This window comes from Copadichromis virginalis, linkage group LG2 (assembly GCF_057382275.1).
Source record: "Copadichromis virginalis isolate Kocher_CV1m ecotype Utaka linkage group LG2, C_Virginalis_male_GT1.1, whole genome shotgun sequence".
NCBI lineage: Eukaryota > Metazoa > Chordata > Actinopteri > Cichliformes > Cichlidae > Copadichromis > Copadichromis virginalis.
In genome coordinates, this window is record NC_140619.1 from 3,416,785 (window position 1) to 3,441,056 (window position 24,272).

At 39.0% G+C, this 24,272-nt stretch overlaps 2 protein-coding genes and 1 pseudogene across 3 annotated transcripts; all 3 read right to left on the reverse strand.

The window, feature by feature from the left end:
• Positions 1–90: 90 nt before the first annotated feature.
• LOC146716769 (signal-regulatory protein beta-2-like) lies at positions 91–2,006 on the reverse strand. The gene is made up of 6 exons (XM_085468261.1): positions 1,963–2,006; positions 1,504–1,824; positions 1,059–1,415; positions 839–955; positions 518–567; positions 91–421 (listed from the first exon to the last, which is right to left on the reverse strand). Exons 1-6 carry the CDS (start codon positions 2,003–2,005, stop codon positions 323–325), a joined length of 987 nt encoding a protein of 328 aa, XP_085324387.1. The 5' UTR covers position 2,006; the 3' UTR covers positions 91–322.
• Positions 2,007–6,289: 4,283 nt separating this feature from the next.
• Positions 6,290–7,874, reverse strand: LOC146716770 (uncharacterized). The gene is made up of 6 exons (XM_085468283.1): positions 7,832–7,874; positions 7,349–7,672; positions 6,918–7,274; positions 6,702–6,815; positions 6,494–6,543; positions 6,290–6,409 (listed from the first exon to the last, which is right to left on the reverse strand). Exons 1-6 carry the CDS (start codon positions 7,872–7,874, stop codon positions 6,290–6,292), a joined length of 1,008 nt encoding a protein of 335 aa, XP_085324409.1.
• A 6,138-nt stretch (positions 7,875–14,012) lies between these two features.
• LOC146716771 (uncharacterized) lies at positions 14,013–15,977 on the reverse strand (annotated as a pseudogene). Its single transcript, XR_014922248.1, has 6 exons — positions 15,918–15,977; positions 15,501–15,824; positions 14,979–15,314; positions 14,766–14,879; positions 14,444–14,490; positions 14,013–14,335 (listed from the first exon to the last, which is right to left on the reverse strand). The product of XR_014922248.1 is annotated as an uncharacterized LOC146716771 (transcript).
• Between the last annotated feature and the right edge of the window lie 8,295 nt (positions 15,978–24,272).

Sequence of the window (24,272 nt, forward strand, 5' to 3'; positions counted from 1 at the left end):
AAGAACTCTTGTGCAAAGTAATTAAACATCCCAACACCAGCCCCAGCCCTTAAAATAAAACTGACCCCCACCCTACCCCCATAGGGACTAAATGTAATCTTCTTCTAAATGTGAAAACCAAGGCAACCATTTTTCACAGATAAAAAACTACTCATGTCACAAGTACAACAAATACTGACAGCACAAATTGCATTAGTGATGAAGCAAATTTATGACAAAGACTGAAACTAACAATACCAAAAAGTCACAAACATAGACTCTGTAAAAGGATGTCAGGTTTATTTTCAAGGACATACTCAATATGTTGATACTTCATCAACATTTAGGAGTAGACACTAGTCTCAGTAAACTCCCTCTTCCTTCTTCCTCTGGTTTTTCGTTCAGAGAAATTCAGTGCAGCGTAGTTTATATCAGCTTCAGTCTGTGTTATAATAAGAACACACAAACATAGTTTAGATTGTGATGAGGAACTCTTTAGACATATGTGAACTGAACAGCTGTAATTTCTCGTACTTACTGATTGGAACAAATTGTCGGTTTGGACTTCTGTCACAGCGCTTTCGTATCCTTAAAATATACATTGTAACAATAAATTATAATAGTGAAATGCACTAAATGTGATATTACCTTGTGAATTTATTGTCACAAAAATCTCACTCATAGACATAGATACATGCATTAAACAAATTCAGATACACAAAGTAAAGGCAGTCACTGTGGGGAAGGAGGTGTCGTACAGATTCATTAACAATTAATTTACCTTATGGTGTTATAGGAAAACTCATTTAAAGATTTTGTTTGTAAAAGGCATGACTCTTTACCTTCAGATAACACTTACCTTTACTTTTCTTACATACGCTTCGTCTGCAGATGAGGAAAACATTTCCAATGACTGAAATGGCCAAACAGCTTATTAATATTGCCATTTGATTAAACACGAGTTGTGTTGTTCGCTCTACAAAAAAGAACACAAAAATTACATTCTTAAAAGGTCTTATAACTTATCTTGATATTAACATAGTTTAGTATAAATGCCAGCAAATAAAACAAAATCATACCAAGTTCAACTGTAGTTCCGTTTCCAAATAATATCTCCCCACATGTGGCCACAGCGCAGTAGTAAGTCCCAGCATCAGAGGAGCTGACGTTCTTAGAGAAGCGATAAACACATCTATCCTGATGGTCAGATCTTTTCTCACATTGATCAGTTCTATTTCCATCAGTGTAAATGATGTTTGGATGAGATTTATTAGATCCAGCTCTGAACCAGAAAACATTATTCACTCCTGGACACGTCTTGTTCTCAGAATCAGAGAGAACTGAACACTGTAGAGTTGCTGTGTCTCCTGGACGCAGTGGATTTGATTCTATCGGCTGCTGTACAACAATATAGTTTGATGTCCTTTCAGTGTTTCCTGCATAATATAAAATGTATTACAATGACATTCTTCAAGAAATACTCTGAAAGATTAAAAAGTCTGTAAAAGTTGGTCTGTTTATTACCTTTAACTAACAAATATGTCCCACTCCATTCAAGATTATGCCATGCTGTGGTTCCACAATGATAAATTCCCTCATCCTCTTTGATTGTCTCCAGAATAGTCAGTTTGCTAAAATTGTTTGCATTCTTTGCAGAAAATCTTGATTTCAAAAATGGAGAAGCATACACAGGTTCTGTATCTCGATATAGTCTCACAATAAATTTAAGTGTATCCCCAACACTCTGCCTGTACCAGTATACTTTACTCCTGATGTCTTTGGATATATCACACTTTAAGGTTGCTGGTTCACCAAGCTGAACCATTTTCACTGGAACCAGAGAATCTGAGTTAAAACAAAATGAAGAAAAACAAAATTTTGTTTTAGACGAATATCTTAAAATTATTATTAACATAATTATTGATAAATCCTGACAAATCTATTCAACGTAAATGACAAATGACAGAAGAAATTAGCACTTACTCCCATGATGAAGAAGAAGTAATATCATCCATAACACCACCATCTTGACACTGCTCCTTCTCGGGGTTTTTCAGTAAGTTAAGTTGGTGAAAGGAGCATGTTGGGTTGGGCCATGAAAGAAATCTGATTGGTTAACACGGAAGAGACTCAAAAGTAAACTTCCTGTCACACTGGTCTCATTTTGAGCTTTTTAAAAACACATCTTCTCTTTTCATCTTCTGTTGCAAGGTTTCACGTTGTTCACTTTTTATGTTTGACTGTCTCTGTTTGATTTTAATTTTAAATCTTAAGCACAGAAACAGCAAATGGCAATTCTGCTCTTGGTTGTCTTGGTTGCGATATGCACTGCAAGAAATACCTCAAATACATCAAACTCTGCACTTCAGAGGAAATTTGAAAGCAGAATGTTTCATTGCTAAGAGGTCATAATATCTTGTTTTTCAGACGACGTGAACAGCAACATGAAACGATGCTGCATGGTTTTACTTCTTCAGAAAACAGAACAAATGAGTATTTTATTTATTCATATAGGAAACGACCTAGAAGCAGATATTCCACCAAAAGTCACCCACATTAACCACATGTCCAGAATAAGAGCAACATTTTAGTTGTGACTGTCAGTGGACTGAAAGTAGTCAAAGTGCAATCAAAGTGCTTTTTTACTGCAAGCCAATTCAATCCATGCAGTCATGCAAACATTCATACAAGCTCTTTTCCCAACACCTAAGCAGCATGATGAACATTTGTGGACACATCCACATTGGGAGAAACCAGAGGGGCAGCATCTTCATGAAAAATACTTCAACATGCAAAATAGATTAGCTGGGGAATGAATGACTAAGCTTTTGATTGGTAGAAGACTCACTTTTTTCCTGAGCCGCTGCCACCCCAATCTGAGGATTCAAAATAAGTATACTTTATTATTTCAAGACAGGGTAGTAATAAGGAAATGATGCACAAAAATACTAAGCATATGTCCCAGCATATATCAAGGCTGAGCACTGGGGGTCGGTGTGCATCTGTGAGCAGACTCACAAGAGACTGAGGTGCTTATAAAGCTGACTCTGACTCTCCTCTCACCACTGTGAAATTACTTATGCTATAGGATCATTATTATATGCATGTGTATATTATGTGGAAACACAGGCAGCAGAAGCCAGTATAGGAGCAAATTATCCTGCAGTTGATCATCTGAGCACATAGGTTTTCTTCACTAATCACCTTAGGCAGTGTAGAAGATTCAGACTTTATTGTGAATAAAACTTTGATTAAAACATTTATGAAAAGGATTCAGATCATCAAAAGGGGACAGTCGACTCCTACGCTGTCGAGTTTGAAAATAAAACAAAATCAATGTCATCAGTGTCTTGGGACAACATTTTCACATTAGTAGATATGAGAAATCACTTGGTTGACCAGATTTTTTAAGTTGAACCAGTTATTTTATAAAATACACCCACTTGATATGAAACTGTATATTTTAATCTGGTCCAATCGTTTTTTTTAAATGTATTAAAAAGTGATTGAGCAACTTTCTCTTTGCCTCTTTGCACTTGGCTACAAACAGCCCCAGTGTGAGCTGGAGGTCACTGCTTGATGAAGGCATAAGAAGCCACATCATCTGCAAAAACAAAAACCTTCTTCCTCTTGTCTGCCTTTAGAAATTATGTCCTTAAAATTATGAAAACACTCATTGACAGAAGGGGAGCTGTGAATGATCTGGCCTGAAAACTGTCTTGATATCACACATTCTCAATGCACCCAACCCAGGCCAAGTACTATGAAGTCATGTTTAATGAAAGAGTACAGATGATAGTCAGAACCCGCACCCACACCCAAAGGTTATAGCATTTGACACAGCCGATCACATGGCAGGTAATCTCAGCTGTATTGAAATTCAGACAAAGTATCATAAAAATGATTTAAATTGCTTTGAATATGGGATGGTTATTGATGCCACATGGGCTGCACAACCATGCCTAATATCTAGTGAGAAGCAGTTCTGTGGGAAACAATGCCTTCCTGATGCCACATTGAAATAGATGGGGTACATCAACAGAATACCACGGTAGGTGCTCTTCCTGTCAGGTACGAACAAGAAAGAGTTTCACAGAATCATCAAAATCTGATGATAACAGATTCCAAAACATTGCCCAGTCAGAGTAATCTCAATTTCCACTTCAACATTCAGCTGGCAGTCTTAATTTGCTGTAAATAACACAAGAGTATTGCTCTATTCTGCCTTGTTTTAACAATCCAACCTGTTGGTAGCATGTTGATGTGGGGATATTTCCCTGGCAAACTCTAGGGCTTAGTACCAATTAAATATAGTTTAAAATGCCACAGTCCCTTTATGACAACAGCGTTTCCATTTTCTGATGACTACTTTGATTAGGAAGCACACACAATGTCACAATGTCCCTGCACTCAGTGAAGTCAACCTGCAATTAAACCAGATCTCATTCTAATACAGCACCTTGGGATGTGGTGGAATGGGAGAGTTGCATTTAAGCGTTGCAGCTGATTTTCAGCAACTTCATGATGTTATCATGTTAATATGGACCATTAATATGCACCAAGATCACAGAGGAAAGTTTCCAGCACCTTGTTAAAGCTATGTCCAGTGTTGGGAAGGTCACTTTTAAAATGTAGATTACAGATTACAGAGTACATGGCCCAAAATGTATTTTGTATCGTATTACGTTGCGTTACTCAATGAGAGTAATGTATTATGAATACTTTGGACTACTTATATTATATATTATCATGCATTTTAAAACTACATGATGTACTATTGCTGCGTGATTTATTACTATTACTGAAAGTTACTCACCATACCAATACATATTAGATTTTTAAATCTTAATATAAAATGAGTAACAGTAGGTGGACATTAGGTAAGGCTGCACTTTTTGCAGCGACCTCGTGTAGAAAACTATATAAAACAAGTCCGCGGCTCCGAACTGTAGTAAAGGGACCTCTGGCTAATACGTCGGGTTCGTGTTGGGCTCATAGCTGAAAACTATAGTTTTTTACTTTGCTGTCAGGATCAACAGAGACAGAGAGAGGCGTCAAAAGGCTGCTCCAAATTAGTAATAGCTTAATAGCTTACTTACAACTGGGCTCGTCAGGTACTCTTTTTGGCTGCAGTGGTTATTATTATATTTACATGCTTCTCCCATTTCTGGTCAGTGACAACTCTTACTTTATGACTCTTCTTTGTCTCCCTCCCTCACGCTCACAGACACATAACAGGTACGGCAGTCCATTCTCCCTGCAGCACGGACTACACTGCCCATGAGGCTACATTCTTTAGGGCTATGCCTGTAACACTCTGTCTATTGCCTTCATATTAAATCATTTTTTCAATAATAATTAAAAAAAAAAATTTCTTCACGTCATTATGTGGGCCGCAAGTAGAGGTGACATCGTCCGCGAGATTGAGACCCAGGCATTAGAGCAGGGGTGGGCAATTCCAGGCCCCGAGGGCTGGTGTCCCTGCAGGTTTTAGATCTCACCCTGGGTCACCACACCTGAATCACATGATTAGTTCGTTACCAGGCCTCTGGAGAACTTCAAGACATGTTGAGGAGCTAATTTAGCCATTTAAATCAGCTGTGTTGGTTCAAGGACACATCTAAAACCTGCAGGGACACCGGCCCTCGGGGCCTGGAATTACCCACCCCTGCATTAGAGCCTCTTATTGCCTGTTTTGTTTGGGTTTCCAGAGGGCATAGCCTAACATATAAAACAGGAAAAGACCACCATGTAATCCATTTACTTCAGCAAAGTAACTGTATCCTGAGTACCGCTTTTTTAAATGCTAACTGTAACGGAATACAGTCCCCAACACTGGCTATGTCATAATGAACTATTGCATTTGACCCACTATTGGTTAGGTGTATGTAATAAAGTATTTGTTGAGTGTATGCAGATATTTTCTTATGTTTTTATATTCTGTCAAATGTTTCTCAAACACAGTCTCAATTTCTACATCAGAATTTTAAATTTGCACAAAAAAGAGCTTTAACCTGTTTTGCGTTCTGTTGTTTGAAGTCACAAAATAGCAGAAACAAATAGATACCATTGACCAAACATACAAAGCATTGGAGGAATTAAAGAAACATTTATTAATTCAAAATTAAAAAAAAAACAAGGACTACGTACAGTTTCAAATTTTGCCCTCAGATATGCAATAAATCTAAGTTACAGGCTTTGAGAGCCCAAATGGTGGAACAAACAAATTGCCAAGTCTCAAATATAAGGTCAATAACAGAATATGAGGTTCCTTTTAAAATTCAGGAAATGCTCAACATTGTCATGAAGTTCAACATTTAACTTGAGAGTAGACGCTGTCCTCAGCAAACTCTCTCTTCCGTCTTCCTTTTGTTTTTCTTTCAGAGAAATTAATTGAGGCGTAGTTTAGCTCTTCATCAGCTTCACCCTGCTTTATAATTAAAACCATGAGCAAAAACTGTAATAAATAACTGGTAAAACAATATTTTAACTAACAAAATTTGTTATTACTTACAGCTTGGTGCAATTTGTCATTTTGTGCTCCTGATATAGCACTTTCTGTTCCTGTAAATATGACAGTAGGTCAAAAATGCACTTAATGTGGCATTCGTTCCTGAATTTGTCTGACATGTACATATAGAATATATGTTTATTTTCCATTTTCCAAGTGCAATGAGGTCAGTTTTGCCTTTAAGAAAGACTATAACTTCTATAACACTTACCTTTATATGGTTTCCATAATCTTTGGTAGAAGATGAGGAAAACATTTCCAATGACAGAAATGGACAAGAACACTAATAAGGTCATTTGGATAGATATTGATTGTGTTGTTTGTTCTGGAAAATAAAAACAAATAAATCTTCTTAAAAAGTCTTATGCCTCATTTTAGAATAACATGTTATTGTGTATTAATTCCAGTACTTAATTCATAATCGTACCAAGTTCCACTGAAGATCCATTTCCAAATATAATCTCTCCACATGTGGCCACAGCGCAGTAGTAAGTCCCAGCATCAAAAGCGCTGATATTTTTAGAGAAGTGATAAACACAGTTTTTCTGAGTCTCTGATCTTTTCTCACATTCGTTTTTTCTATTTCCATCAGAGTAGATGATGTTTGGGTGAGATTTTTGTGATCCTGCTCTGAACCAAAAGACATTATAATCTCCTGGACATGCCTCATTCTGAGACTCAGAGAGGACTGAACACTCAAGAGTCACTGTGTCTCCTGTACGGTCCGGTTTTGATTCTGTCGGCTGCTGGACAACAGAGTAGTTTGATGTCCTCTGAATGTTTCCTTTATAATACAAAACACAAACATTCTTCAAAGCATGCTCAGAAGATATTTGATAAATTAGGGTGCAAAATTACCTTTCACTAACAGGTATGTCCCACTCCATTCAGCATTAATCCACTCTGTGATTCCACAGTGATAGATTCCCTCATCCTCTTGGATTGTCTTCAGAATCATCAAGTTGCTAAAATTTTTATCATTATTTACATTAAATCTTGAATTTGAAAATTCAGGACCATATTCCGGTGGTGTATTTTTATACAGTGCCAATATCAATTTAAGAGTTTCTCCAATGTTCTGCTTGTACCAGTAGATTGCTTTACTGCTCAGCTCTTTCGGTAAAGCACATGTTAAGGTTGCCGCTTCACCAAGTTGAACTATGTTCACTGGCACCAGAGAGTCTGAGTTGAAACAAAACACAGAAAAACAAAATTTTGCTTGAAAATTTTTAAATTGTTATCATTTCAAAAACATTATTGTTATTATCTATAACTCTACACATATATATTTTACAATAACAACGTATATCAGATTTATGAACAGAGAAAAGTAGCCCTTACGTCCTTGATGAAGAAATAGCCATGTCATCCATAACCCCACCATCTTGATACTACTCCTTTTTAGGAACCTCATTGCTATTTCTGTGAGAGAAGGAAGTGAGATGAGTGACTGGGTAAGACCATCTATGCATATGATAGCTCTGATTGGTTAAAACATAATAGATTCAAAAGTACACTTCCTGTCACATTGATCTCAACCAGAGGTTTTTCTGTTTCATCTTCTGTTGCAGTTGTTCAGATTGTTCAGTTTTCATATTTATATTCGAGTTTGTGATTGTAATTCATCTTCTCAAGCAAAAAGCATGGATCCATGGATAATAATTATTGGTACATACAACAAGATATACCCCAGATATGTAACACTTTGTAACACTTTCGAGTAAATTTGCAATGTTTCTTTGGTGGGAAGGTCATGAAATTTCTTCCTTGGAAGAGTTGAAGAATCAGAATCAGAATCAGAATACTTTATTGATCCCTGGGGGAAATTATTTTTTGTTACAGTGCTCCATTTTAAACCAACATTAAGACAAGACAGACAATACGCTAACTAAGAATAGTACAATATATACATATATATACATACATACATACATAAGTCACTTATAAATAAATATTTGGAAAAGAAACATGTGTAGTTGTAGCAGCAAACAGTGTGTTAAGTGGATGCGTTGTACAGGGAGATGGCCACAGGCAGGAATGATTTCCTGTGTCGTTCAGTGGTGCTTTTCGGTAATCTCAGTCTCTCACTGAACGAGCTCCTGTGACTGACCAACATGTCATGGAGTGGGTGGGAGGTGTTATCCAACATTGTCTTTATCTTGGACAGCATCCGCCTCTCCGACACCACCTTGAGGGAGTCCAGCTCCATCCCCACAACATTGCTGGCCTTACGGATCAGTTTATTAAGTCTGTTGGCATCTGCGACCCTCAGCCTGCTCCCCCAGCATGCAACAGCATAGAGGATCGCACTGGCCACCACAGACTCATAGAAAATCCTCAGCATTTTCTGGCAGATGTTGAAGGACCTCAGTCGCCTCAAAAAATAGAGACGACTCTGGCCCTTCCTGTAAAGTGCTGTGGTGTTTTTAGCCCAGTCCAGTTTATTGTCAATGTGTACTCCAAGGTATTTATAGTCCTCCACAATGTCAACACTGACCCCCTGGATTGAAACAGGGGTCAAGTGTTTCCTGGTCTTCCTGAAGTCCACGATCAGTTCCTTGGTCTTTGCCACGTTGAGCTGCAGATGATTCTGCTCACACCACGTGACAAAGGAGTCGACCACAGCCCGGTACTCTGTCTCATCATCCCTGCTGATGCATCCAACCACCGCAGAGTCATCAGAAAACTTCTGAAGATGGCAGGTCTCTGTGCAGTGGCTGAAGTCTGTGGTGTAGAGGGTGAAGAGGAAGGGGGAGAGGACAGTCCCCTGTGGTGCCCCTGTGTTGCTAATCACCTTGTCAGACACACACTGTGGGAGACGTACATATTGTGGTCTTCCTGTCAGGTAATCAACAATCCAGGACACCAGAGAAGCATCCACCTGCATCGCTGCTAACTTATCACCCAGGAGGGTCGGCCTGATGGTGTTGAAAGCACTGGAAAAGTCAAAAAACATGACCCTCACAGTGCTCGCCGGCTGGTCCAGATGGGTGTAGACACGATTGAGCAGGTAGATGATGGCGTCCTCTGTTCCGAGACGAGGCTGATAAGCGAACTGAAGGGGATCCAGATGTGGTCTTACTATGGGTCGCAGCTGGTCCAGGATGAGCCTTTCCAGGGTCTTCATGATGTGGGAGGTCAGTGCCACGGGCCTGTAATCCTGGGGGCCACTGGGACGAGGCGTCTTTGGTACAGGGACGAGGCATGATGTCTTCCACATCACCGGACTGAGCAGACTGAACTGATAGAATAATAAGTGCAAGATTTTATTTGTGATTTTTTTTTGATAATCACAATATGCAAGCTCTTTTTCTATTAGTTAGCTCCAGGTACACCCTTATTCAGAGATCATGGGTATTATGATTGTCATTATGAAATCAATTTTTTTGTCAAAAGGTTTTCTTTTTCATCCCCGGCTCAAACTACCATCAGGTTCCTTACCTCCAATTTTTTTCTGGGGGAGTACTGTGGTGTATCTTTAAGACTGACTAAGACTCACCCCAGTCCATTTGTTTGTCTTCTCCACTTCCAAACAAGAGTTGCTCCACCTGAGACAGCAAGGAGGAAGTCTGTGCTACAGCCCATCAGCATCAATGGGGAGTGCGTGGAAAGGTTGTCCAGTTTCAAGTCCCTGGCTGTGCACGTAGACATAGACCTCCAATGGAGCTCAAATACCTTGGCGGTTGTAAAGAACACCCAACAGCTTCTCCACTTACTGAGAATCCTCAGAAAAGTGGACCTGAAGTGGGGGCTGCTGATTGTCTTCTACTGTTGCTTCATTGAAAGTGTGCTGACATACTGCATCTGTCTATGGTTCTCCAGCTGCACCATGGCACACAAAAAGGCACTTCAGAGGGTCATTAATATGGCCCAAAATATCATCGGACATCCTCTTCCCTCCCTCAATGACCTGTACAGCACTCACAGGGCACGCAGCATCCTGCAGGATTGCACACACCCAGGACACCGGGTGTTAAGCTGCTGCCGTCTGGCACGAGATTCAGTTTGCTGAGGTGGCGGACAAACAGACTCAAGGATAGCTTTTACAGGGCAATAGCTCAAATCAATGCTAACAGACACCAAAGCGCTCCTCAAAGACAAGAGGAGGGCCTTCCGAGCAGGCAATAGAGAGGAGGTGAGAATGGGTCTATGGCGTTATTAAAGGGAAAGATCAGAGAGGCTAAAGAAAATTACAGGAGATAGCTGGAGTGAAAACTCCAGCAGAAGCGCATGAGAGTGGTGTGGAGTGCCGTGACACCCCTCTCCCACTGATTACTTTTACTCACGACCAGATGCAAAGACAAATGAGAAGACTCCACTCAGGCAAGTCTGCTGGCCAGGCAGGATGAGTCCCCGTGTCCTCAAGGCCTGTGCAGCCCAGCCTTATGGATTCTTTAATAAACTGTTCATGTTGAGTCTGAGTCTGCAGAGGGTCCCATTGCGGTGGACGACATCATGCCTCGTTCCTGTACCAAAGATGCCACGTCCCAGTGGCTCCAGGGTTTCGAGCCTGTGGCACTGACTTTCCACGTCATGAAGACCCTGGAAAGAGTCATTCTTGACAAGCTTCCAACCTATTGTCAGGCCACATCAGCATCCCCTTTAGTTCTCTTACCAGCTTACCAGAGCTGAGGACGCCATTGTCTGCCTGCTCTATGCCCATCTGGACCAGCCAGCGAGCACAGTGAGGGTCATGTTTTCAATAACATCAGGCCGACCCTTCTGGGTGATAAGCCCACAGCAATGCAGGTGGATGCCTCTCTGGTGTCCTGGGTTGTTGATTACCTCACAGGAAGATCACAACATGTGTGTCTTCAACATTATGTGTCTGACAAGGTTAGCAGCAACACAGGCACACCACAAGGGACTGTCCTCTCCCCTTTCCTCTTCAACCTCTACACCACAGACTTCAGCCACTGCACAGAGACCTGCCATCCTCAGAAGTTTTCTGATGACTCTGTGGTGGTTTTATGCATCAGTGAGGGCGATGAGATGGAGTACCTGGCTGCGGTTCAAGCCTTTGTAAATGGTGTGAGCAAAATCATCTGCAACTCAACGTGACAAAGACCAAAGACTTGAAATTAGACTTTAAGAGGACCAAACCTGTGATGCCTGTTTCAATCCAGGGAGTCGATGTGGACACTGTGGTGGACTACAAATACCTCGGAGTACACATGACAATGCCCAATATTTTTTATGAGTCTGTTGTGGCGAGTTGTGGGTGGCAGATACCAACAGAGTCAATAAACTGATCTACAAGGCCAGTAATGTTGTGAGTATGGAGCTGGACTCCCCTAAGGTGGTGTAGGAGAGGCGGATGTAGTCCAAAAAAATGCTGGACAATACCTCCCACCCACTCCATTATGTGCTGGCAGGTCACAGGAACACGTTCAGTGAGAGGCTGAGATTAACCAAATGCACCACTAATCTCCCTGTACAACTCCTCCATCTAATGCACAGTTCACGGTGCAATAGTTACACATTTTTGCACATGCTCTGTAGTAAAATTAACAAAGTTTTACAGTTGTCAACCATATATATTTCACCTCTATAATATACTGGATATTTATGATTGAGCTATTCGTATATATTAGAGTTATTTCTTATATTTCTTAACTTTGTAATATATTGTGTTATTTAATTTAATCCAGTCTGTTACAGCTATTGTCTTGGAGCAACTGTAACCACATAATTTCCTTTTAGTATTCTGATTCTGATGATGATATACATTGTGAATAAACATGCTCCCTGTGGGGACACTGAAGAGAGATTAGGCTGGTAGTCAAGCTGCCTCTGGCTCTGTTTTCACTCCTCTTATATCAATTATGATATTGTTAAATTGTTATAGACATTTCCAGATGTCTGCATAAACAGAGGCAGGGAAATAGAGCAGGTAAGTTTTCCCTCACTAATCAGCTTTGCTAACATGTAGAGGAGTGCAGTGTAAATCGATCGTGGCTCAAGAGTTGGGAGTTTGTCTTGTAATCGGAAGGTTGCCGGTTCGAGCCCCGGCTCGGACAGTCTTGGTCGTTGTGTCCTTGGGCAAGACACTTCACCCGTTGCCTACTGGTGGTGGTCAGAGGGCCCGGTGGCGCCAGTGTTCGGCAGCCTCGCCTCTGTCAGTGCGCCCCAGGGTGGCTGTGGCTACAATGTAGCTGCCATCACCAGTGTGTGAATGTGTGTGTGAATGGGTGGATGACTGGATATGTAAAGCGCTTTGGGGTCCTTAGGGACTAGTAAAGCGCTATATAAATACAGGCCATTTAGATAAACTTTTAATAACTTTTCTAGAACATTTCTAGTATATTAACAATGAAAGCCTTAATAAAGACAGGGGCACATTTTGAAACTGGACAAAGACAACCAGAGTAAACACAAAATTTGTAATCATGATTTTATTTATTAAAGAAAAAAATCTGTCCAAACCTACCAGGCCCAAAGTAACTGCCCTCTAAACCTATAAAATGGTATGTTTAGGTCTAAACTAAAATCAAACATTTGCAATAACTGGAAATTACTTTTACGTTCTGTGTCGTGGTCCTCCAGTCCTCCTGTGCTGGCTTTGGGGGAATGAGCTGACTTGGGGACTTGGGTTTAGTGCATAATTTTTACATTTATGATTTTCTAGTTTCTCTGTTGCTATATTGTGTGCTTGCATTAATCACACAATCTGCTGCAGTGGCAGGTCCTCCTCTGGTTGCCACCCTGCAGTCCAGCACGCAATGTGTTGATTAACTCACATGTTGACAGTCATGTGATCAGCCTGTCTGTTATTTAAACATTTTTTTAAGTAACGCAATAATTACTTTTCCTAGTAATTAATTAATTTACAATTAGTGTTTTGAAGAAGTAACTAGTAACTATAACCGATTACTTTTTTAAAGTAACTTGCCCAATCATTATGTTAAATGTCCAAATAACCATGGAGAATTGGCACCTCCAAGTTTGAGGCCATGGTTCCTAGCTGGTCTGTTGTGGTGATCAGGAGTCTGAGCGCAAAGATGTCAACTTGTTCAAACTACATCCCTGCCATCACCAGTGATCATGAAAGAGTACGTGAAAGTACATGAAACTATATAAATAATGCATGTAGTCATCCATAATTGGTTTGTGGTGCTTTAAAACCTCAATCTTAGCATTTTGGCCTCTGCCATAGTCTTCTCGAGCTAAAAGCAATCATATTTGGAACACAGAGCACAAAATTACAAGCCAAAGCTTGCAAGTGACTTAGTAAGGATTTTATGAGTTCATAGCACACAATGCTTGTGTCAGTGTTGGGATTGTCATGCAAAAAAAAGTGAATGTATTACACATGACTTACTTAGTCACTGAAGAAAGCAATTCATTACATCGAAATAGTCTCAATTTTTGCATAGCATCACAACCTTTGATCTGTACACAGATTTTCCTTTGATTTTTCGTTCTCCCTGCTGGATTAAATTCACAAATGACCTGAAACCAGATTATACTGCATTATACCTTTGATAACTAGATGTCATTAAATAAACATAAAAAGCATCAGGAGAATTAATTTTGATTTATTGCAGAAAGGATGACAAGTTCATACAGTTCAATCAGGGATGACAAAAAATGCAACAAAACTATGTTGGCTTTGAGAGTCCAAATATAATAAGTAAAACACAGACATTTAAGTTAAAAAGAGTAAAATCAAAGAGTTTCAAACACCGGGTCTGTAACAGGATGTCAGGCTCACTTGAAATTTCAGTTCTATCATTTAACTTGAGAGTAGACGCTCTCCTCAGGCGGCTCTCGCTTCTTTCTTCCTCGTGTTTTTCTTTCAGAGAAATTTAGTGCAGCATAGTTTAGTTCTTCATCAGCTTCGGTCTGCATTGTAAGTACAACAGACAAAACAAATGTTTCTTAATCTGGTTTAGATGGTTATACTAACTTTTCAGACATTTTAACTAAACACCAATATTTTTTATTACTTACCAGTTGGCATAAGGCGTCATTTTGTGCTTCAGTTATTACACTTTCTGCTATAAACATGAGATCATAGTAACAAATACATATTACTAAAATGCACTTAATATGCAGTTTACTTCTGAATTTTTTATAACCATAAAATTCAGTGATATAAATAAATTCTTCCAATAATTAACATAGGAATAATAACCACCATGGAGTGTATTTGCAGTGTATACAATGACTATCTCCCCCATGAATTTATTTTATATAAATGATTAGTCTTTAAATTATTTAAGTGTAATGGAATAATTTTGTTCTCATAATTTTAGATACCTGTAGCTCTTACCTTTAATTGGCGTACATATTCTTCGTTTGCAAACAAGGAAAATATTCCCAGAGACAGAAATGGCCAAACAGACTATTAAGGCTATTTGAAGAAACTAAATTTTTTTGGCTTGCTCTATAAAAACAAACAAAATAATATGTTCTCAGAATGTCTCATCACTCATATTTTAACATATTTGAAGTATAAACACCAGTACTGAACACAAAATCATACCAAGTTCGAGTGTCGTCCCATTTCCAAATAATATCTCCCCACATGTGGCCACAGCACAGTAGTAAGTCCCTCCATCAGAGGAGCTGACGTTCTTAGAGAAGTGATAAACACATGTCCTCTGAGTATCAGATCTTTTCTCACATTCATTATGTGTATTAGCGTAAATGACTGGAGATTCATGAGATCTGTCTCTGAACCAAAGAACTCTGAGACCTCCTGGACACGTCTTGTTGACAGAGTGAGAGACTGAACACTGGAAAGTCACTGTGTCTCCTGGATGGATTGGATTTGATCCTGTCAGCTGTTGAACAACTACTGATGCTTTCTGATTGTTTCCTGTGTAATAAAAATGCAAAGACATTGCACTGTCATAGTAGCTGAAAAATATTGTAAATGAGTGTTACGTTCCCCTAAAAAGGTTCAGGGGATGAGGGGGATGTAACAAAATGTGTCCAGGTCGAAAAAAGGAGACAGAGAGGCAAAAGAGCTTTTTTAAAGCTTATATTAAGGATGTACACTTACCTTTTACAAACAAATATGTGCCACTCCAGTTAGTCCTAATCCACTCTGTGAGCCCACAGTGATAGATTCCCTCGTCCTCTTGGACGGTCTTCAAAATAGTCACATTGCTGAAATTGTTATCATTATGTTCCTCAAATCTTGATCTAGAAAATGCAGGACCATATTGCGCTGGTGTAGATTTAAACGATGTCATAATTAACTTTAGGGTATCCCCGTGATTCTGCTTGTACCAGTGGACTTCTCCACTCTGGAGCCCTTTGGGCAAAGCACATGTTAAGGTCACTGGTTGACCAAGTTGAACTGTTTTCACTGGAACCAGAGAATCTGAAAGAAGAAAAAATATATAAAAATGGAAAAAGCTTTTTCTTGCAACAATCAATGCACGCAAATTTTTCCACATAACAAAAAAACCCTTACATCCTTGCCGAAGAACAAACAATGTCATCCATAAGACGATCATCTTGACACTGCACCTCGTTCAGGACTTCACTGGTGTTTTAGTGAGTGAAAGAGGTGGCATGATTGTATTAGGTCAGACGCTAAAATGTATCTGATTGGTTAACACTGAAAAGACTGAAAAATACACTTCCTGTCACATTGGTCTCATCCTGGGCTTTGTGAAGCATATCACCTCGCTTTCAACTGTTCAGATGTACAGAAATGCATTGCAAAAGGGGACAAAAGAACAAGCAGAGCCAATGTCCTTTTTCCAATTAATGTGGCAAAGTTTGTGGCAAACGATTCAGCAGTCGCATTAAATATCACCCAGGTTTACCCCATGGTGGAGCTAGAGGTAAAGACAGGATAATGGCAACTGCAAGATTTTAGCTGTCATTATCCTTCCTCAATTAAATTAGAAAGACTTCTTTCATATCAGCTGGATCCAGAAAACCTAAAAGCCAATGGCACTGTTGTATCATGTGTCATGATAGTAGCCATGAAATCAAATCATTATTTGTCAAGACAGTTTTTCTTAATATGGCACTGACCAAACCCTCTTTCAAATTCAAATGTGCACCATATAAACTTCCTCTGAACTGAAATACACGGATAGAGGTCAGAGGTCACAGAGAGAAATGGGAAATAGGAAAAAAAACAAAAACAGAAAGGATTTCTGAATCTTTTAATCTTTAGTTTTTAAATGTATTTAATACACTCTAAATGCCCATAATTTATTTTTAACTTGCAAACTGCTTTGAGATCTCAAATTAAAGTTAAAGTTAAAAAAAAATTAAATTAAATTCATACATCTATTTTCTACTGCTTATAAATCGTGTCAGGAATCTATCTTATATACAATGTTCCCAAAACACCTCACCGAAAAGGTGTCAAAGGTGCATCAGTGTCAGATACCCACATCTTCAGCTGTTTCCTTTGATTCTGAACTTTTTAAAAAAAATGATCAAAGTGTGTTTGAGGTTTGACAAAGTTGCTATCAGCAAAGGCTTACCAGCAAACCTCCCACAGAGCCTTTCCTCCTTGTTATCTATGCAAAGCGTAAACAACAAGAAGCACAGAAGTTAAGCTGGCTCATAACTCAAGCATAAAAGAGTCTTAAAGGGAGAATGACCACTAGTGGTGTGCGGATCGATATTGAAATATCGATTCTTCCGATACCAGTAATTTATGTTCTAGAATCGATTCTCATATTAAAATATCGATATTTTAGTACTTTGGGGTAAATTTGTAGTTTTTCATTAACAGGAACACAGTGGAAAGAAACTATCATTCAGATCGTCTAAATTGGAAGGAACTACTTCCGCTTCTGCCTTTCACAGTCATGTGCGAAATACGGCTGTATAAATGTGTCGCAGCCCCTGGCGTGCGCATTCACAACAATGGCTGAGCGTATAAACGGAGGGATGTGCGCACGTATTTTACCTCCACAAACAGCCAAGACGCGGTTTGCGATACATGTGGCAAGACAGTGAGGTGTTGTGGTAACACCACTAACTTCGTCAAACACCTCACAGTGAATCATATCACAGAATATGACGAGGTTATGTTGAGGTGAACTGAAGAGGAGGAGAGGGGCAGGTGCTGCTAGGGCGAGACAGACGTCTCTGAGTCCTTTAGTGCTGCAGGCAGGCAACGTGTTCAAATAGCGCACAGCTTCAGGTTTTTTATTTCTAAATAATAATTCTGCATTATGAAGCGATAAGAACAAGTAGTCTGATGTCCTGTAATCATTATGAAGCTTTATTATTATATTATTATTACAATTTCATAATACAATTACATATTGTATTATAAACATTACGTTTTTGTACAAAGTATCGGTATCGGATCAGTATTGTCGATTTACCCTGAATTTTACTTGGTATCGGATCGGAAAGGAAATCAGTGGTATCACACATCACTAATGACCACAGTTTAAAGGATGCAAAGTGGCTGATTGGCTCAAAGAAGGCCAACAAGGAGATGATTGGACTAGTGTAATGATGCCACTATTGATTTTGACACTGTGGGAAAGTAGAGATGTAAAGAAGAGACTACCAACTGAATACTGAGGAAACAGGCAGATGAGTGATTACAGACTGTCCTTATTAAACTAAGAACAAACGTAATCAATAGACTAACAAATTTTCTAATTCCATTATCTGATCTGTTGGATATTGCCTGCCTCTGCTAAATTCTTTTTATACCTGGTGGAGATAAAAATGTACTTCGCCCTCTGATTTTAAGTGCTTAATCATGAGTTTACAGCACAATCAACAATGAAATCAGAAATGGACTTTCTCTTTCAACAATCACGATTCTGTTAAAGATGATATTTTAGATGCATCCTATTTCCAACATTTCATTAAGCACAACTATTTCAGTGTGAAAACAGTCAGCTAGAAATGTACGTTTTCCACCTGCCTGGTTGTTGACATTAGAATTCCCTACAAAGGTGAGAGGTCCGGCCTCTCTTTTCAGCTTGATAAAATGCAGCTGCAGACCAAGGCTGCTTTGACATTCTGCAGTTATGAAGGGCATCTCTGGAGAAATTACATGTATGCTTTTTGGCTTTGCTAGTAATAATGCACCTATGACTGGCTTACAGAGAGGAGCAACCACACCTGTGCAAAAAGATTAACCACAACTGTTATTCACAAGCTATGATTTGTTGCCCATGACGCTGTAAAACAGATTACAGACCTAGGTATTGATCAACTTTGACTCCAAAAATGTCCTGATGATCTCGGTAAATTTAACAGCGTGGCCTTATTCTCTGTTCAGAGAAATGCGTATGTGGGTAAAATAAAGCTGCAGATGACCCTTTGCAGAAAAACTCCATGACTAAAGCAGATTGCTGTCTGCTTTAATGATTCTGACGTGGAAAACTCTATTGTTACAAAATATTTCTCAATTTTTAGCATTTTGTGCTGTTAAAGTTTGAGATTTGTCATGGAAACTCAAAAGACACTGCAAACACCCGATGAGCTTGTTCGAAATGGTTTATTCACATGTCGCAACATGGAGAGAACGCGCTGGTCAAATGCCAAAGTCATCTCTGAAGATGGGCCGCCACCCTATAAGACATGTATAACATATATATATAAGACATATATATAAGACACTATAGTGTCTTATGTATGAACAAAAAAAGCACAGAGACAAAGAAACTCCACAGCACATCACGCAGGTCTATACCTCCCAGTTCAGCTCATCCTTGAAACCTTCCTATATTCTTGGGAATGCTGGGATTATTACTGTTATTATTATTATTGTTATTATGTTTAAATTTGGAAATTCTTTATTTAAAGTTCATAATAAATATGTAGTTGTGGTTGTATATATATTTGAGCCTCTATGTAGATGTTTAACTTGTGTGTATTAGAAAAAAAAATCAAAAATCAATGGAAATTTGTGCACCCAACTCTAGATTTTTTATTGTGATGTAGAATGCAAGATATACATTCATGTTTTCTATGGCTAAGTTCTTTCTAGTTGATATTTAAACCTATTAACACTCCAATAAATGCATCAGAGAACAACTTAGGGCTCACCGTTTTGCCCCAAAATACACTGGCAGCAGGGGATTGAACTAAGAATCGTTCCGTTATGATGACCTCTACCTTGTGAGCTACTTTTTAAGGTGTGTTAATTTACAGTAAGATAGTTTGGGTTAATGTTAGAAATCCATTTCCCCGTGTAAATGTTTTCTGTTTTCTAAAAATTGGTGCTCACCTGATTTTGTGGGAGAGCTGGGGCTCTATCAAAACTTCAGTGGGACATGCTGATACACAATAAGACAACAAAATATTTATTAAGACAATTTATTACAAGACTGCAGCAAAATGGTGAAATGTCCTACATGGTTACATATGATGTAATAAAAGTATTATTTACAGTTCACTGTTGCAGAGTTACAAATATTAACACACTCCACTGGTATATATATGAACATATTTAAATTCCCATTTGGTAGACATCCTGACTTCTTATGTGATTTTAGTAATGTCCATTTTCAATCCCGTACATAGTTTTTGATGTGCTTGTGCAATAATGTAAATGAGATAAAAGACAGAGTAAAACAACAGCCATTCATGACCAAACTGCTGCTTTATTAAACACTGACAAAAGCATGAACAGAACAACATACCAAGGAGTGATACGTAGACCTAATTCAGCCCAAAAGCCTTGGCAGCCATGTAGATTTGCTGCCTCTTTGCTGGCTTTGTGTTGTTTTTTGTACATCTGTCAGCTTTCATCATGGTAAAGACAACACCAGAAAACATCCACGTATCCATATTCTAGGATAATAGAGTAAATAAAAATATTATAAATATCAAAACACATAAAATCGCTAAAAGAAAATTCAAAATTACAATCAAATTTATAGCATTGAGAACTTTACCTGTTGTATTTTTTGATAGCTGAAGTTGTTCTGCAGGACAGCAGCTTGAATGGTAAATGGTCTGTATTTGTACAGCGCTTTACACTACAGTCAGTCATCCACCCAGTCACACACACATTCACACACTGGTAACCAGTGGTGAATGTGTGTGTGACCACAATTCAGAGATGGTCCTGGTGTTTCACCGGGATGCTCTCTCCACATTGCAATGTGTTTATTAAACTCACTTCAAATCAAGCTCACTGGGTGTGTTGCAGGTTATTGTTAAAATTTCCATAACAAGCTTCTGTGAAGCACTTTGGGATTTTTATCTTTATAGGTGCTATATAAATAAAATTTTACTTACTTTTTTACTTACTTATCCCAATTGAGCTCCTGATGAAGGCTCTCAGGGTCCTGTTGAACTTGTATAGTTCTAGGCATTCAGGTGTGGGGTATTGAGTCATAGGCTTCTTGTAGTCAATCCAGGCAGTCCACAGGTTGGTCAGTCTGGTCTTGCAGTCTCGGGCGACAGCTCTGTCTACCAGTAGCTGGTGTTTCACTCCTCTGGTATTCCTGCCAATTCCTTTCTGTGCCCCACTCATGTACTGATCCATGTGCCTGTTCCTCTAAGGCCCTACCCATATGGAAAAGATATATATATAAATCTTATAAAGTTTGTATCTGTCTTGTGTGAAACTTGTATGAAAAGCATACAAGAGTGAAAACAGATATAAGATCCCTTGAAAAATTATATAATGAAACTTGTATGTTTTGGATACTTACTAAAACAATGTATGAAAGTAATGAGAAAGTGGCCACTTTCATGAGTAATCACATATAAGTTTTTACTATTTCTTTTCCATATGGGTATGATGCCTGACAGGAGCTTCCATGTGGTACTGAGGCAGGTTACTGACCAGTAGTTGGATGGGACCAGTCCCTTCTGTGGGTCCTTGGGGATCAGGAGTGTCCTGCCTTCAGCTAGCCCAGGGGTCTGCAACCCTCGGCTCCAGAGCCACACGTGGCTCTTTCATCCTTATACTGCAGCTCTGTGTGAATGGAAAAAATACATTATAAGTATTTAACTGAAGTGTTAGTTCTTTTTAGAAAGTGTAATTCTAACTTGGAAGATTATTGTGATCTTGAAATATTAAAATAAAATTATATTTTATTATTTTCATTGCTCAAAATAAGTGTCACACTCACAGAAGCCTGTATATCCGCCAAAAGTCCATGCATTTATCGAGACTTTCAACCCCGGGTAGGCCAAGTATGAGGAAATGTAAGAAAAGAAAAATATCTTAAGAAAATAGAACATTTAATGATGCCTGGGCAGATGGAGAAGGCTGATCTGAGTAAAAATCAATTCAAGACGTGGATGAAGTCTGCAAATTCAACTATATATGCAAATTTTGTGGCAGCTCAGGAAATAGTCAGGCATGGGAAGCTGTCCATGGACGGAGAATATATGAAGGATTCATTCATTAAGATTTCAGAACACCTAATCGCAGACTTTAAAAACAAGAGAGATGCCTCTCTCTGCGAAGACTGTCAAAGACAGAACCACAGAAATGGCGTTGCTGTTTAAGGTGGAGCACATGTACTCTGATCTCCTGCTTTGTAACAGATTCTGGTGGCTGTCCAGAGGAGAGGTGCTGAAACGCTTCGCTGCATGTCAGCGAGAGGTGAAAACTTTCACGAGCAGCAAAGGGCTCACCTTTTCTGAGCTGGAACAGCCAGAGTGGCTGGAAAAGCTGCACTTCATGGTGGACATGACAGTGTTAGTATTTGAGTCCAAACGGAAAGTTTTAGCCAGAGATTTACAGAGAGGCACACTTTCTCACTTCCCTCTGTAAGGGAGTGCAAACAAGCTCATGAGTTGATCAATTCTGAGTATTAGCAGTCTGCAATCACCACAATGCAAGCATTGTTTGGGAAACGATTCAGTGAGTTCAGAGAGAAAAACCCACATTATGCTTCCCTGTCCCTCCTCTGACCATCGATCCATCCCTATTAAATGTGGCTGCAGGTGTAAGTCAACCTGATCTGGAGATCGAGCTGGCTGACATAGCTGACAAAGATATGTGGGTGTCCCAATTCAAACACTTGACAGGGGATGTTGCCCATAGCAGGCCAATAAGTTCAGAATCACAAACTCGTGTTTGAAACATGGAATGCCATCCCCAGCACCTACATAAACATGAAGAAATATACATTTGGAGTCCTATTGATCCGCATACGTATGTGACTAGCTATTCCACCATGAACTATGTTAAAAACAAAAACTGCTCATGCCTCACAGGTGACAGTTTACAGTTCTGCGTAAAGATGAAAGTTGCTTTGTACAGCCCAAATTTGCAGACGCTGTGCGCAGAGGTTCAGGAACAGAAGTCCCATTAACCAGTTAAAATAAATATTTATGCAAATATTTATTTTCCATTGTTTAGTGACATATTGTTTTTTTCCAATTTATTTTTTAAATTCAGGTCAAGGCTCCAAAAGCCCAAAGGCGATATACGGATGACCCCTCACAATATTGTTTTGCCTGTTACATGGATAATTTAAGTTCAGCTTTTTAATTCATTTGAAAGACGCCTTGGACTCAGCGTGTTTCTCTTTTGTTATTATTTTTTTAAGTGTTCAAGATGATCAAAATGTGTTCATTACATAAATAAAATCTAATTTTCTCTGTAGCACTTCATGGGTTTCATAACCAACACATTATAATTGATTATACAAAGCATAAAGGTAAAAAAACAACAAAACAATATATACAGTGTTATCTGCATTTCAGATGTCACAAAGTATTTGCGGCTCCCAGTGTTTGTCTTTTTTTACATGGAAATGGCTCTTTGGGTGTGAAGGTTGCCGACCCCTGAGCTAGCCTGGTACAGTCCAGCTCTTTATACTGGAAAAGCTTCCTTCTTAAAAGTCTGGCACTGTGGTTACTGGTTCAGGTTCGTTGTTGTGGTCTGCTCTTAGATCCACTAGCCTTTGTGGGTTGTGTTCTTCTCGTATTGCTCTGGAAGGACACGGCCTTGGTGGTGCTGTTCATATATTGTTCCCCGGCCACTGAGAGTACACCTTTGATGATTCCATGAAGTAAAGCTGCTATATTGCTTCGAGCTGCTGGTCAATGCTGTGAGTCTTTGCTTGGATGTAGATTGACAGTAAACTGACAAACTTTACTTTTATGGTTTGCTTGATCTCTGACTGCTGGCTCACTTACCTAAAAGTCGAATGGGAATCAGCCTTTAGCTTTCATGCCCTGTTTTTGTTAAACAAGCCTCCTGATTCAAGAGACAGACTTCACTTATCCTATTTACTCACTATGTAAGTATTTAAACGACATTTTGCATTTAATCATTAGTTATTATTAAACTATCGCTCTCTTCCACAATATCTGCTTTATTCTGTCTTTAGATGAAAGTATATCTAGTTCTGCTGAAGGTTTCTTCTGTTAAAGGGAGTTTTCCCTTCCTACTGTCACCAAGTGCTTGCTCAAAAAGGGAAGATTGATTTTTGGGGTTATCTCTCTATTATTGTAGGGTCTTCATGTTACAAAACAAAGTGCCTCAGGTTGAATGTTATTGTAATTTGGTGCTAAATAAATACAAATGAATTGAATTGATTGGTCACCTATCTCTTAAACACACTCTCAGACTTGGAGGTACTAGAGCCCAGTTAACAACAAACCTTCCCAGCAGGAATCAGTGAGCACTTGTTGAAGCCAGAAAGCCCACATAAAATATAAATTAAAAAGAAAAATATTCCCATGATCTCTGAACTGGAAACCTCTGACAATTTGACTATGGCTAAAAATTATATCCTTAAAAGTTATGGATATAATTATAAACAGAACAATTAACAAAAAGCACCATTTGTGTAGCCCAAGACCTACCAGCAACTAGCATGTTCATAGTGCCATTTAGAAAGTCTATGTGATT

Excerpts from the sequence above, each read along its gene's own strand:
- LOC146716769 (XM_085468261.1), bottom strand. The coding sequence starts at position 2,005 with ATGGTGGTGTTATGGATGATATTACTTCTTCTTCATCATGGGA. Across the intron at positions 1,825-1,962 it reads ACTTCTTCTTCATCATGGGA|ATTCTCTGGTTCCAGTGAAA; the intron begins GTAAGTGCTAAT and ends GTTTTAACTCAG. Across the intron at positions 956-1,058 it reads CGGAACTACAGTTGAACTTG|AGCGAACAACACAACTCGTG; the intron begins GTATGATTTTGT and ends TCTTTTTTGTAG.
- LOC146716770 (XM_085468283.1), bottom strand. The coding sequence starts at position 7,874 with ATGGTGGGGTTATGGATGACATGGCTATTTCTTCATCAAGGAC. Across the intron at positions 7,673-7,831 it reads GCTATTTCTTCATCAAGGAC|ACTCTCTGGTGCCAGTGAAC; the intron begins GTAAGGGCTACT and ends GTTTCAACTCAG. Across the intron at positions 6,544-6,701 it reads ATTATGGAAACCATATAAAG|GAACAGAAAGTGCTATATCA; the intron begins GTAAGTGTTATA and ends TCATATTTACAG.